Raw genomic sequence first — 14,975 nt, forward strand, 5'->3', positions numbered from 1 at the left:
TATGGCTCGCCGTTCAACGGGCAAGTCAGTCAAAGTCCATACTTCGTTTTCATACATGGATCTTATCTCGGATTTCATGGCTTCTAGCCATTTGTCGGAATCCGGGCCTGCCATCGCTTCTTCATAGTTCGAAGGTTCACTGTTGTCTAACAACATGATTTCCAAGACAGGGTTGCCGTACCACTCTGGTGCGGAACGTGTCCTTGTGGACCTTCGAATTTCAGTAGGAGCTTGATCAGAAGTATCTTGATCATCATCAATAACTTCCTCTCTAGTCGGTGCAGGCGCCTCAGGAACATTTTCTTGAGTTGCGCCATTTTCCGGTTCAAGAGGCAATACTTCATCAAGTTCTACTTTACTCCCACTTACTTCTTTCGAGAGAAACTCTTTCTCCAGAAAGGATCCATTCTTGGCAACAAAGATCTTGCCTTCGGATCTGAGGTAGAAGATATACCCAATGGTTTCTTTAGGGTATCCTATGAAGACGCATTTTTCCGATTTGGGTTCGAGCTTTTCAGGTTGAAGTTTCCTGACATAAGCATCGCATCCCCAAACTTTTAGAAACGACAGCTTAGGTTTCTTCCCAAACCATAATTCAAACGGTGTCGTCTCAACGGATTTCGACGGAGCCCTATTTAAAGTGAATGCGGCAGTCTCTAAAGCATAGCCCCAAAAAGATAGCGGTAAGTCGGTAACAGACATCATAGATCGCACCATATCTAATAGAGTGCGATTACGACGTTCGGACACACCATTACGCTGAGGTGTTTCAGGCGGCGTGAGTTGTGAAACTATTCCACATTTTCTTAAGTGTGTGCCAAATTCATGACTCAAGTATTCTCCTCCACGATCTGATCGTAGAAACTTGATTTTCCTGTCACGTTGATTCTCAACTTCACTCTGAAATTCCTTGAACTTTTCAAAGGTTTCAGACTTGTGTTTCATTAAGTAGACATACCCATATCTACTTAAGTCATCAATGAGGGTGAGAACATAACGATAGCCACCGCGAGCCTCAACACTCATTGGACCGCACACATCAGTATGTATGATTTCCAATAAGTTGGTTGCTCGCTCCATTGTTCCTGAGAACGGAGTCTTGGTCATTTTACCCATGAGGCATGGTTCGCACGTGTCAAATGATTCATAATCAAGAGACTCCAAAAGTCCATCTGCATGGAGCTTTTTCATGCGTTTGACACCTATGTGACCAAGGCGGCAGTGCCACAAGTATGTGGGACTATCATTATCAACCTTACATATTATGGTCTATGTATTCACATGTGTATTACGATTTCCGGATAATACAGTTATAGCATGAATAAAGACAATTATCATGAACAAAGAAATATAATAATAATGCTTTTATTATTGCCTCTAGGGCATATTTCCAACAGGTGCCGAGGTAGATGCAGCACACGCGTACTCGTCAGACGTGTAGCGCATGCTAGGACGAAGTGTCCTAGTCCGAGCCCGAGTGGCCACACCGGTGAGGGTGCGGCCGCTACAACGGGGGCGGTCGAGGGGGCCGCGACGGGGGCCGCCAAGGGGGCGGCCAAGGGGGCCGTGACGGGGGCCGCCGAGGGGGGCGACCGAGGAGGCCGCGGCGACGGGGGGCCTCCAAGCGGGCCGCAGCGACAGGGGCCGCCGAGGGGGCCGCGATGACGAGGGCTGCCAGCGCGGGGAGCGCGGGCAGGGCCGAGCCCAGTGCGCGGCTGGGAGTTCACCAGAGGAGGAGGCAGGGGCGAACCGCGCCGCGGGAGATGCCGAGGGTGACAGTACCTGCTGAAACGGGAACACCAGCTCATCAAAGTACACATGCCGCGAAGTGAAAACGCGGTGGGACACTGGATCATAGCACCGGTAACCTTTGGTGTTGGGAGGATAACCAAGGAAGATGCATGGAAGCGACCGGGGAGCGAGTTTATGAGGAGCAGTGGACGCGGTGCTAGGATAACAGAGACACCCGAAAATGCGAAGACCATCATAAAATGGAACCGCACCGAAGAGGAGCTGGTGAGGAGTAGTTCCAGTGCGAACGACACGGTCGAACGTTAATAAGGAGGCTGGCGGTCGCGAGCGCGTCCAGCCAGAACCGAGGAGGCACGTAGGAGTGGAAGAGCAACGTGCGGACACAGTCATTAAGAGTGCGAATGACGCGCTCGGCGCGACCATTCTGCTGCGACGTGTAGGGGAAAGTGAGGCGAAAAACGGTGTTGTGGGACGCAAGAAGATTGCAGACGGCGACGTTGTCAAATTCCTTGCCGTTGTCAGTTTGCAAGGCGAGAATAGGACGACCGAACTGTGTGGTGACATATGAATAAAAGGCTGTAAGTGTGGCAAGAGCGTCGGACTTGCGACGGAGAGGGAAAGTCCACACATAATGAGTAAAATCATCCAATATCACGAGATAGTATAAATAGCCCGTGTTGCTCGCAACCGGGGACGTCCAAATATCACTATGCAATAACTGAAACGGAAAGGTGGAAATGTTTGTAGACTCGCTAAAGGGAAGACGAACATGCTTGCCAAGACGGCAAGCCTCACAGGTGTGGTCATTAACCTTATTACAAGAGAAGGAAAAACTCTGAAGAATCTGACGCATAATGGTGGAGTTGGGATGACCGAGGCGGGCGTGCCAAAGATCGACACTAGCGGCGAAGGCGGCGGGACGACGGGTGGTGGTGGCGTCGGAGGGATGCACCGGGTAAAGCTCGTCCGGGTTGTCACAACGGTGGAGTACCATCCGTGTACGGGCGTCCTTCATAGAAAAACTGATATCGTCAAATTCAACAGTGATAGGATTCTCACGAGCAAGATGACGAACAGAAACTAGATTAGTGACTAAGTTGGGAGACACAAGAACATTAGACATATTAACGGGAGTAGAAGTAGAAGGAAATGACATATGACCGATATGTGTAATGGGTAGAGAGGAACCGTTACCAACGGTGATGCGAGTGGGAGTATGAACAGGAGTGGCAGACGTGAGGTTACCGGGATGAGCAGTCATGTGAGCAGTGGCGCCCGAGTCCATGTACCAGTCACCACCACTACCATAGGAACTCAATGACGGGACGGAGTGCAGGGCAGCGAGAAGAGCCGGGTCCCACGGCAGCGGCACCTGAGGAGGGTAAAACCTGCCGTAGGCCGGCGCAGGAGCAGCGCCATAGGCAGGCGCGGCGCCGTAGGCGGGCGCGGGCGCGGTGCCATAGCCGCTGTAGGGGGCGGCATTCTGCGCAGTGAAGAGCGCCTGGTGGCTCACCGACCGAGGCCCAAGGATGCCCGGAGCTGGAGCCCGAGGAACCGACATCGAGTACGCATGGACGACGCCCGTCCACGGGTTGGTGCCGTAAGTCCAGGGCGGGGTGGCCTGCTGCTGCTGCTGACAAGGGCCCCCCTGCGCCTGTTTGCGACCGCCCCCGCGGCGACTGCTGCGGCTGCTGGGGGTAGCGGGTGGGCCGGGGGCGCAAGTGGGAGGGGGTAAAACCCCGGGGGCGCGGGGGGCGCCGGCTGGTGACGGGACGCAGGCGCGGGTGGGACGGCCGGTGGAGCGGCACCATGCGAGGTGCCGGCGGCGAGGGTGTGGTGCTGCACGTGCTTCTTGACCCCCTTCATCCGGCGCTCCTCCAACCGCAAGTATGCCACGAACTTGGGGAAGGAGGGCTTCGGTATGAGGGAGAGGTTGGAGGCGGCGTTAGCGAAGTCTTCGTTGAGGCCGGCGGTGAGCTTGCTGAGGAGGAGGTCATCATCAACCTTGGCGCCAATGTCACAGAGCTCATCCGCCAACGTCTTCAGGCGGCGGCAGTAGTCATCGATAGACTGATCATCCTGATGACAGTCAAAAAATTCCTGCTGCAAAAAAACGCGGCGCTAAAGCTTGTTGTCGGTGAAGAGGCCGTTGAGCTTGACCCACACGACTCGGGCGTCATCACCATCGCTCACGACAGTGTGAAATAGGTCCTTCGAGATGGTGGTGAAGAACCACCGGATGAGCGTGGCGTCGATCGCGGTCCACTCAGAGTTGCCCACCATGGCGTGGGAGTCGACGGATCCGTCAACGTGATCCACGAGGTTGTTCTCGCAGAAGAGTAGCAAGAAGTACATATTCCACGCGAAGTACGTGGCGTCGGTGGCATTGAGAACGACGGAGACGGGGTCATGGATGTTGATGTCGCGGATGTCAGCAGAGTCCGGCCCGACAAAGGGGTTGGAATAAGAGGAAGCAGAGGAAGACATGACGATTTGACGGTGGTGCGGCACGACGATGCAAGCGATCTGCGATGCGGGAATGCGAGCGCCGCGATGCAGCGAGGTGATGTGCAGCGGGCAGCGGGGTAGCAAGCGACGTGGCAAGGTGATGCTGCGCGGGTGACATGCGGCTTGCGGGACACAGCGGCTTGCGGGATGCAGGAGCGGGCAGCGGGCGGGACGAGCGACGATTGGGATCGAGGCTGGGCGAGCGGCTTGCGGGATGCAGTAGCAGGCAGCGTGCGGGACGCAGGAGCGGGCGGCGGGTGTTGGGTTTCTGGCGGCTAGCGGCGATTGGGATTGAAGCGAGAGCGCGACGCGAGAGAGTAGGCGCAACGTGCGGAGGCGGTGGCGGTGGCGGCCCGAGGCGGCGGCGGCTAGGTTTAGGCGGAAGCGGGAGAGGATCGATTTACGATAGATATCATGTAGAGCATGGTTTGATGCATCGATAATGATTGATCGTGCACTAGGCACATATATATAGGTACAAGGGGTGCGACTGGTGTCTTGTCTCCCAAGATACAAATAAATACAGAGAAAGAGAGAGACATTACGGATGCGGCATACAAAACCCGGACCTACGTGTACACATGTTCAACATGTACATATATGCACCATGGTGCACACAGAGGCTCTAGGCGCAGCACACAGAGACTCTGGGCGAAGCACACGGAAGTGGACTCAAATCACATCAAAGCCACACACAGCCGACAAGATGAGGATGCACTCACACGCCCTGCTCGTCCTCCTCTTCTGCTCTCTCCTAGTCCTCGTCGGCCCGGCCAACGCCGAGCCCTCTCCGGACCCGACCTACAAGGACTGCCACCCGGGCGACAAGGCAGCGCTGCTCGCCGTCAAGGCCGCCCTCGGGGAGCCCTACCTCTTGTCGGGGTGGATACCTGATCGCCCCTGCTGTGACTGGAACGGCGTCTCCTGCGACCACTTCACCGGCCGAGTAGTCAGCCTCGCCGTCTTCCAGGACGCCAACATCACGGGCACCATCCCCAGCGCCCTCGCTGGCCTCCCCCACTTGCAGGACCTCACCCTGCGCCACCTCCCATTGCTGTCGGGCCCTATACCGCCGGCGATCGGCAAGCTCTCCAACCTCTCGAGCCTCCGCATCTCCTGGACGGCCGTGTCGGGGCCCGTTCCATCCTTCCTGGGCGCGCTCAAGAAGCTCACCTTCCTCGAGCCCTCCTTCAACTCGCTCACCGGGGCCATCCCGGCGTCGCTGGGGGCCATCCCCAACCTGTCCGGCATCAACCTCAGCCGCAACCGCCTCACGGGCGCCATCCCGATGTTCCTCAGCAAGTCTGCGGACCAGGTCTACCTCTGGCTGTCGCACAACAACCTCACGGGCCCCCTCCCGGCCGGCTTCGCCGCCGTGAACTTCACGCACTTCGACCTGTCGCGCAACGCCCTGACCGGCGACGCGTCGGGCCTCTTCGGCCGCGGGAAGGAGTTGCAGTACATGGACCTGTCCCGCAACGACTTCAATTTCGACCTATCAGCCGTGGTGCTCCCGGAGCAGATCTACACCGTCGACCTGAGCCACATTGCCATCCATGGCATCATCCCGGCGCAGGTCGCGAGCGCCGCCAACCTGAATTTCTTCAACGTCAGCTACAATAGGCTCTGCGGCCGCGTGCCGACCGGCGGGAACATGGCGAGGTTCGATCTCTACAGCTTCCAGCACAACAAGTGCCTCTGCGGTGCTCCCCTACCTCCATGCAAGAAATAGATGTAATTATATATCTTATGGGTTTGACAGAATAATTAACGAGATGTTGATATTCATATGTCGACCAATTCGACTGTATTGATGTCTCTGGATCAAGAATTGTGCTGAAATAAAGTCAAGATGACTATATATAGGGAGGTAAAGTTGCCGGCTAGCTTTGGTACTTCTCTGTTTTTACCAGTATTTTAAATAGCGGGATATACTAAATAGCGGACCTCCATATATAGCGAAGCTACCGCGGCTATTCTGTACATAAAACCATTCAGCGATACCCTACTTAAAAGGCTATAACGGAGTTGGCTATAGCCGGTTATTTAAAACTATGGTTTTTAGTGTCTGACTAAGATTTATAAGTGGAAATCACAAGTTATCTGGTGTAGTTCAAAGATCCTAGATAGTTTGACCACGGTCAAAATTTAGATTTACAATATAATTTTTCTTTATTTCCTTTCTGATGTGTTCTTCCGTTTTAGAAGTTTGCAATTTTTGAGATAGATCAACGGCGTAAATAAAAACTTATCTCTCGTTTAGAAAAGGGACATATGTACTCCCTCTGTCCGGAATTACTCGTCGCAAATATGGGTAAAATGGACGTATCTAGAACTAAAATACATCTAAATATATTCATTTCTTCAACAAATATTTCCGGACGGAGGGAGTATAATTTATGGACCCACCCTTCAGGTCTTGCGTGGTCAGAAAGTCAACTTCGTTTATTTTGACCACTAAATTAACCGTTATGACAGGTGGGGCCCACACGTCGGCATTCTCCTCTCTCTATTTGGCATTTCAACAAACACCTTTTGTACATTGGACAGCACCACCGCACCGACCGTGTGGACGCCAGACGGGACCTGCTCGCTGCCTTCTATCGAGGTGAGGATGCTCCACGGCCTCCTGGGCTTCCCGAACTACACCTTCACACGCTCATGGTGGCCATGGCCAGGAACACAGGGTGTTTCATGAGCCGCACCTTCAGTCGTGCAGCACCACAACACCTTTAGTTGACGAGCGCAGTGGCCCACGGCAAGTCTAGTTCGGTTGGTGCAAAATTCAGATTTTAAAAATGTTCACATAAATTTAAAAAATGTACGTGAATTTATAAATATTTCTATTTTTTAAATAATAACGTTACGAAAATGTGTCTGATTTTTTTTAAATTATTTTTTAAAAAAAATGGTCTAGAATTTGAAATATGTGTTGACAAATTTAAAATTGATTCTGAACATTGGGAAAATACAAATTAAAAACACCAATAATAATAATAATAATATCCAAAAAACAAATAGAAAACTATACCAGAAATGAAGAAAACCTGACGGAAACCCAGCAGAAAAAATGCAAAAAAATCCAGAGAAAAAAACACAACTATCTACACTAGAAGACGACCCATGTGCGAAGAATAAAAAAAATTGAGGGCTTGTGCGAAGAATAAATTCTACGCCACTACCGTAGAATAGTCCAAAGAGCCACATAACTCCTGTGAGGAAAAGAAAGAAGAAGCCCACCTTACTTAGTTGGAGGCCATGCCCATGATGACGGCCCATGTCGCCCAGTACTCGGAGAAAAAAAACCATGTCGCCCATGATGATGAGCGTGTCCTGCAAGCAGCCGCCACCAATCCAGTTCCATTGCCTAAAAAAAACCAATCCGTTTCCTAGTCTGCGCAGTGCCCGCGCTTTCATAAGAGGCATACGCAGCCTCTCACGCAGATCGTCAGTGGTGCCTCCTCCTCCATTGTTTCCCGTCCGCCGCAGCCTGCAGGTACGGCAGCGGCGGCCATGGAAGGAGAAGCACTGCCGCCGTGGCCTCCGGCGGCGGCTGCATCGGAGGTCCGCTTCCGTTTCCGCGGAGAAGTGGCCCTCAACGGCGACAAGAAGCCGAGCGACCAGCCGTGCACCTTGCGCCTGCGTGGCGGCCTGGTCTTGTCCCATGCGCCGCGCGGGTTCGGGCCAAGGGGCCGGCCGGTCGACGTGACCAATCAAGTCGTCAGGAAGCTCGACGTACAGTTCAAGATCCTCGATCACTCTGTCTTCCAGTGCAGCAAGCTCTCCGGCAAACTCATCCGAGACATGCTCGCCGTTGCGGTGGCGCTGACCAACGAAAGCGAGTGCAAACTCCCCGCCGACGCTGCAGATTCAAGCCAAACGCCCGTTGACCTGGCCACGATGATCGTTGAGTCAATTGGCCGTGAGATCGACGAGATCGTCGCCGCCGGGGGCGTCGTCCCTGGCTACGACTTATACTTGAAGATACCCCAGGTCTGTATAACCCTGGTCTATGAGGCCAAGGCGCTGCTCCTCGCTTGCAAAGAAGCCGCCCCCGCGGAAACCAAGGCTCCCGCCGGAGTTGTGGCACTCTGTGGCCGAAAGCGCCGCCGTGACCGTGAGCCTGATGAGGTGTGCGCCATATGTTTGTTGGGCTTGGAGGCTGAGGACGACAAGGAAAACGTCCGGCTGCCGTGCTCCCATGCCTTCCATACACCGTGCATCGAGCCGTGGTTCGGCAGGGCGTCCACGTGCCCGACTTGCCGGCTTGACATTATGGAGTGCTTTAGCTTTGTCAGATCAGCGCCTCCAAGGAGTTCAGATATCTCCGAGCCGGAGATGAACCATTCATAAATGACGTAGACGAAGGTGATCATATACAGTCCATTACCTCCAAGCATTGTATAGTATAGTTGCAGGCTTTCATTACATTGTGGTGTTTTGGTTATTTCCTGAGAGAGCCATCTCTAGCTTGTCACTAGTGGTGCTAGTTTCAGTTTCTGGGTGATTAGTGGCATGGATTCGGGAGCGGAGCACCGCAGAGACACCTGTTGTGCTCGAAGCTGTGGATACCAAACCTGGCCGCGGCGCCGTCCGGCACCGCACCGCAGAGCCGGTTGTAACTGACGTCGAAGGACTGCAGCTCGGTCAGATTCGCCACCAGCGCAGGGATGTGGCCGTAGATCCTGCTGTGGCTGACGTCAAGCGAGGCCAGCCGGTCCGTCAGGTGCACCTGGGACATGTCGAAGCTGAACGCGTTGGGCCACAGGTTGACGCTGACCAGCTCCGTGCTCCCGGGGCCGGGGCCGAACAGCACCGAGGCGTCGCCGGTGAGCCGGTTGCACGACAGGTCGATCAGCACGAAGCGCACGGCCAAGAAGTCGGCCGGGATGCTGCCGGGCAGGTTGTTGTGGGAGAGGTCGAGGAACGCCAGGTGCCCGGCGCTGCTGAAGATCGAGCAGCGGCGGGACGCTGCCGACGTACGAGGCGGTTGTCGTTGAGATAGATGCCGTCGAGGCGCGGGGCCGCGGAGAACGACGGCGGGATGGAGCCCGCCCGTGAGCGAGTTGCCGGAGAGATCCAGCGACTGGAGCTCCGGGAGCGCGCAAGGAAGGATGACACGGGGCCCGAGACGCCGGTCTGCGAGATGGTGAGGTCGAGCAGCCCCGAGAGCCTGGCGAGCGCCGCGGGGATGGCGCCGGACACGCCGGGGAGCTTGTAAACCTCGAGGCTCCGCAGGCGGGTGAGCCCTGCGATGGCGTGGCCGGGCACGGGGCCGGCGACGCCATAATCCAGCAGGATGTCAAGGCTGACGACGCGGCCCGTGGAGCCTTCGCAGTCGACGCCGGGCCAGGCACAGCACGGGATGTCCGGCGTCCAGGAAGCGAAGTAGGAGGCGTTGTTGAAGGCCGCCTTCACGGCGACCAGCGCCGCGCTGTCCACGGCGTGAGGAGGAGGAGCAGGACGGCGAGTGCGGGCAGGCTGCGCATGCTTTTTGTGTCCACCATGGCTGTACGAGTGCGTGGTGCTGTATGTTGTGTCTTGTGCTGAAATCTGAGATGGGCTCTAGGCCCATATTGCAATTTCTGAAAAATCTCTAAGGGCCCATGTGGGTTATATGGCACTAGGTGTGGTGGGAAGTTTAGTCTCACCCCGGAAGTGGAAGGAGAGTTTGAGTGGTTTATAAGGGTTTCTCTTCTACATGCTATTGGAGCTTGAGAAGAGAAGAGGCCCTCGCGCACTCCTCCTCCGCCGCCCGCCTCGTCACGACGCGCCGCGCCGCGGGTTGCGGGATTGAGCCGAGCCGAGCCGAGCTCACACCTACGCACTTATTTTTGCCAGTTACTAATGGAGAGTTTTCTGACAGCTGGGCCACGATCTGAGACGTCGAATCGTGGGCTGTCACGGACTCGGACGTGGGTCGCCCTTCTGGTTCCTGTACGGGGTGAGGGGCGAATAGGTTTTTGGGCAGCAATTACGCGACTGCTCGCTTCCGATCGTCTACTTCCTCTACGTCCGCGTCGCCTTCATCACCATGTCCACCGACGCCGACCGTGCCGCCGCCGAGAAAGCTGAAGCCGACAAGAAGGCCGCCGAGGACGCCGCTGCTGCCACCAAAGCCGCGGCCTCTGCGTGGCCTACTGGAGGGTATAACTCGTTTATCCCGCTCCTGATTATTTTCATATTAGCAGTACTAGCAGTATGTGTAGATTTGTTTACTGTTTGTTTAGTACGTGCATGTTTAGATCAGAGTCAGTACGTCATCAACTTAGTCAATGCCATGCTAGTGATTTACTCATGGATTAATTTAATCGAGAAATTGCCTATTTACTCAACATCTTGTGCCATGCCATGTGTGTGTTATATGTGGGCACGATTACATATTGCAAAGTTTTGGCGCCACTGGGTTGTTTGCAGTTGATTCACGACCAGTGCATGTGTGGTGCGCTGCGCATGTGTGTGATACAGCACCTTTGGATAGTTAGATTTGAAGTTCGAAGGTGTGTTTAGTTCTTATCTAGATGAGAAATAACTATGTCTCATCTGACTCCTACATTGTTGGATTTTAAATAAAGTTTCGTATGGATGATCGACTCTCAAATCCGTATCCGTGGACTGTTACCCCTCAGTCCGCAGGCAGATATTGTGTCCCGTCTGAAAGGCAGCGGTGGAGACGCCCTTATCAGTTAAATGAAAAATGAAGATGGGGGCTGGGGATTGCAGATCGAGGGAACAATCACAATGTTCTGTACTGTCGTGAACTACGTTGCTCTGAGATTGCTTTGGGAGGGGCTAGATTCATGTTGCGAGCTCGGAGTTGGATCTTGGACCGAGCAATGCTAGACCTACGTACAAGTCCTACGTAATTAGCGCTACATGCTGATGTGGCCCAAATTAGTTGGGCCAGGATTAGCGCCCGGGCCCCCACACGGCTGAAATCAGGGGGCGGAGGAGAGGATTTAGGAAGGTTACGTAAGTTGCCTACGTAGGTTTACCTAGGTGTAGCATTTTTGATCTTGGACCATTGTGGGGACGATTCTTTCTTTCGGTATGCATGAAAAATAGTCGGAATGTCCAAGTACATGTGTGTATGCATTTTCTTTTGCAATTGATCTCCAAAGGGAATGGAATATAAGATAGGCAGCCTGAATTTATATCTTCATTTTTTTTAGTTTATATACTTATCTTGTACTATACATATTTGTGTGGGATTTTCAACCTAACGAGATCCCCTGTTTGACATTTCCCCAACTTCTTGCTTTTGGTTTTTGGGGTATATGACTGGTCCGGGAACAACCCATTGCCACCAGTTGGGGCATATGGGATTTTCAACCTAAGAGCATCTCCAACAGCCACCCAACACGCGGCGCGCTAAAAACTGTAAGTGCATCTAGTGCCACCCCTAGTAGTTTTAGAGTATTAACGACAAACCTGGTTGAGGGACTAATGTGTTTGTGAGAATTGCAGAATAACACAGGTAGTAGTCCCTCATTGATTCGGTTTACCTACCGGAGATGACCCCTAAAAATGTATGAAGACATTGACGACAATGGTGGTATGAGAAGATATTCATATTGAAGACTATGACATGAGAAAACATTGAGTGAAGACTATGGAGCGCGAAGACTTAGTCGTTTCGTTGTTTCCTTTTCTTATTTGTTGAGTCATAGGAACCATCGTACTGTTAAGTGGGGTCCAACTGAACAAAGTCAGAGTGACTGAAGTGATGCTCAACCAAAATCCTATGTCTTCAAGCGAAGACAATGAGAGCAAATCTTATCCAGAGACTGGATGAGTCAGCTTTGCTTGTAGCCCAAGTAAAGTTGTCGCGTGTGTTTGAAATCTGACCGTTGGAACACGTGTCAGTTCCTTAGTGACCCAGGGTCATTTCGGGCATATCAGGTCGGGTTGCCTAGTGGCTATAAATAGCCCACCCCCTACACCATAAATTGGTGGCTGCTCAGAGTTAGTGCATGACTTTTGTCGTATTGAGAGCAACCCACCTCGAAGCTTTTGAGAGAGAGAAATCCTTGCGAGGACAAAGCCCAAACACCCAGAGCCAAAGAGTGTTAGGCATCACTGAAATCTTTCTGTCTGCGTGACCTGAAGACTTATTACACTTGAGGACTGTGAGTCCTCCAGCTGGTTAGGCGTCGCGTTCTGAGCATCCAAGAGTCATTGTGGATCGCCGGTGAACGAAGTCTGTGAAGGTTTGGAAGTCTACCTTGAAGACTTACCAGAGTAATTGGGCGAGGACTGTGTGTCCTTAACTCAAGGGGAATAAGGTGAAGACGCGGTCTTCTGAGTTGAATCTCAGCCTCCCTAACCAGACGTACAGTTGTCACAGCAACTGGAATTGGTCCAACAAATCTTGTGTCCTCAAAATGTGACCGGTTCTATCCTCTCCCTCTCTTTACTTACAGTTTGTCTTCGTGAAGTCATTGCCTGTTTGCTTTACCTATTTGTCTTCACTGCTTGATTTCTATTACTGTTTGGCTTCATACTATCTTCCATCCTGATCTTTACTACGTAGCTGCTGATAGTCCTCGTGATTTCACTTTATTACATATTTGACTATGGCTTGCTTAGTATAGTCTACCTTCCGCTGCATTGCAATAGGTCCATTTCTATTGTTTGTCTTCGAAACTTCCATGTTTTGAAGACTTTCATAAAAATCGCCTATTCACCCCCCCTCTAGTCGATAACTAGCACTTTCAAAAACTACTTTGCAGCGCGCCCATCGCCTGGTTTGGCGCTACGGGCAGCGCTGGCTCCAGCAGCCGCGCTAAAATGCAGCACGCAAAAATATAACGTGCGCGACTCTCGCGCAAACAATATATGCGCTCCAAACACAAGCGAAAAGATCAAACACAAAAAAAAAATCAACAATAATAAATAGTTCAATTTCGTTATTACAACTCAAACAAATAGTTTATCGTTTAATACAACAAATAGTTCAACAATACAACAAATAGTTCAACAATACAACATCAAACGCACAAATCATGATGCTCTTTGTCGGCCATTCCAAGCCCACCACTCCTCAATGAGATCCTTCTGGAGATCATCATGCGCTGCGGGATGTTGAATGGCATGATAGGAGGCAACAAAACGGGTCACCCTTTTAGCCCTCCGCCGCACTCACACGGTATGTCCAAGAGCTCATACTGAAAATAGTCTACATCTTGACCACGCTCATTCTCGATGATCATGTTGTGCATGATCACACAAGCGTGCATGATTTACCAAAGTATTTTTTGATCCCAAAATCTAGCAGGTCCTCTCACAATAGCAAATTGGGCTAGCAAAATCCCAAAAGCTCTCTCCACATCTTTTCTGGCCACCGTCTGAGCATTGTGGAAATCAAGATTTTTCTTACCTTCCGGTTTTTTCAACAGCTTCACAAATGTTTGCCACTTTTGGTAGATGCCATCCGCAAGATAGTAGCCATAGTTGTATGTACGACCATTTGCTACAAACTGCACTGGTGGCAGTTCACCATTTGCAATCTTATTCATCAGTGGTGACCGGTTAACAACGTTGATGTCATTCAAAGATCCATGCATTCCAAAAAAAAGCATACCAAATTCAAGTCTCTTGATCGGCCACCGCTTCAAGGATTATAGTGTAATCCTTTTTTTGGCCGTGGAATTACCCATGCCATGCCTTTGAACAATTCTTCCAACTCCAGTGCATGCAATCTATTGAGCCAATCATACCTGAAAAGCCGCGAGCTTTGTTCATCTCCAATAGCCTTGCGGCGTCTTCAGCATTGGGAGATCTCAAATACTCCTGGTCAAACACTTGCACAATTCCGACTGTGAAGCGCTTGACACACATGATCGCTTGGCTCTCACCCATGGACAAGTGATCATCAACTAGATCAGCCGGGATACCGTATGTCAACATACGCAAAGCAGCTGTCACCTTCTGAAAGGTGCTATGCCCGAGCTCTCCGGCGGCATTCCTCCTTTGCTGAAAAAACCGGTCATGGCTCGCTAGTTTCTCTGCAATGCGCCTGAACAACTCGGTGCTCATCCTAAACCGGCGACGAAAGTACGACTCCGGGTATGTGGGATTCTTCACAAAATAGTGCCTCATCAATCTGTTGTGGGCATCGATCCTATCCCTCCAAATTTTTTGCCGACCCAAAACCGAACCACCGTGCTTCGGTTTTTTTATTGGTGTGCATAGCTAGGATCATTGCAAGATCCTCCTCCTCTTCCATATCAAATTCTTCTTCGGAAGAATCATATGACGAACTCATCTACAATGTTCAATATAAACTAGGCTATAAAAACTATAATCAACATGCGCCAAATTCATGTAAAGACTGTGAAGTTTGAGCAATACATACCTTGCGGGCGCCGAGCCGCAGTGAGCGGCCGGGCGCTGTTCGTCAAAGGACTGCCGCGCGCGACGGGCGGCGGTGACTAGAGGGAGACGGAGGAAGCGTTTGAGAGTCCAGCGCGCGGGAGCGGGCGCAGCAAATAAGCGGCACGCGCGACGGGCGGCGGTGACTAGAGGGAGACGGAGGAAGCGTTTGAGAGTCCAGCGCGCGGGAGCGGGCGCAGCAAATAAGCGGCGCGCGATGGCGTTTCGGCCCGCGCACTAAACTAGATATGCCGCGCGCTGGAGCGCCCGGAGCGGTAGCGCGCACATAAAAAACACTAATATTTCAGCGCGACTGTTGGAGATGCTCTAACAAGATCCCC

The 14,975-nt window shown here is 52.3% G+C and overlaps 1 protein-coding gene and 2 pseudogenes across 1 annotated transcript; 1 reads left to right on the forward strand and 2 right to left on the reverse strand.

Moving 5' to 3' along the window:
• Positions 1-2,726: 2,726 nt before the first annotated feature.
• LOC147981380 (uncharacterized) lies at positions 2,727-3,313 on the reverse strand. Its single transcript, XM_087517100.1, has 2 exons — positions 2,998-3,313; positions 2,727-2,761 (listed from the first exon to the last, which is right to left on the reverse strand). The coding sequence occupies exons 1-2, from the start codon at positions 3,311-3,313 to the stop codon at positions 2,727-2,729; spliced, it is 351 nt and encodes a 116-aa protein (XP_087373226.1).
• Positions 3,314-4,900: 1,587 nt separating this feature from the next.
• On the forward strand, positions 4,901-6,006 carry LOC125549120 (polygalacturonase inhibitor 1 pseudogene; annotated as a pseudogene).
• A 2,752-nt stretch (positions 6,007-8,758) lies between these two features.
• LOC125547158 (polygalacturonase inhibitor-like) lies at positions 8,759-13,778 on the reverse strand (annotated as a pseudogene).
• Positions 13,779-14,975: the final 1,197 nt, after the last annotated feature.

The sequence above is a fragment of the Triticum urartu genome, chromosome 3A (assembly GCF_056163025.1).
Source record: "Triticum urartu cultivar PI428250 chromosome 3A, HENAU_Tu73, whole genome shotgun sequence".
NCBI classification, from domain to species: Eukaryota; Viridiplantae; Streptophyta; class Magnoliopsida; order Poales; family Poaceae; genus Triticum; species Triticum urartu.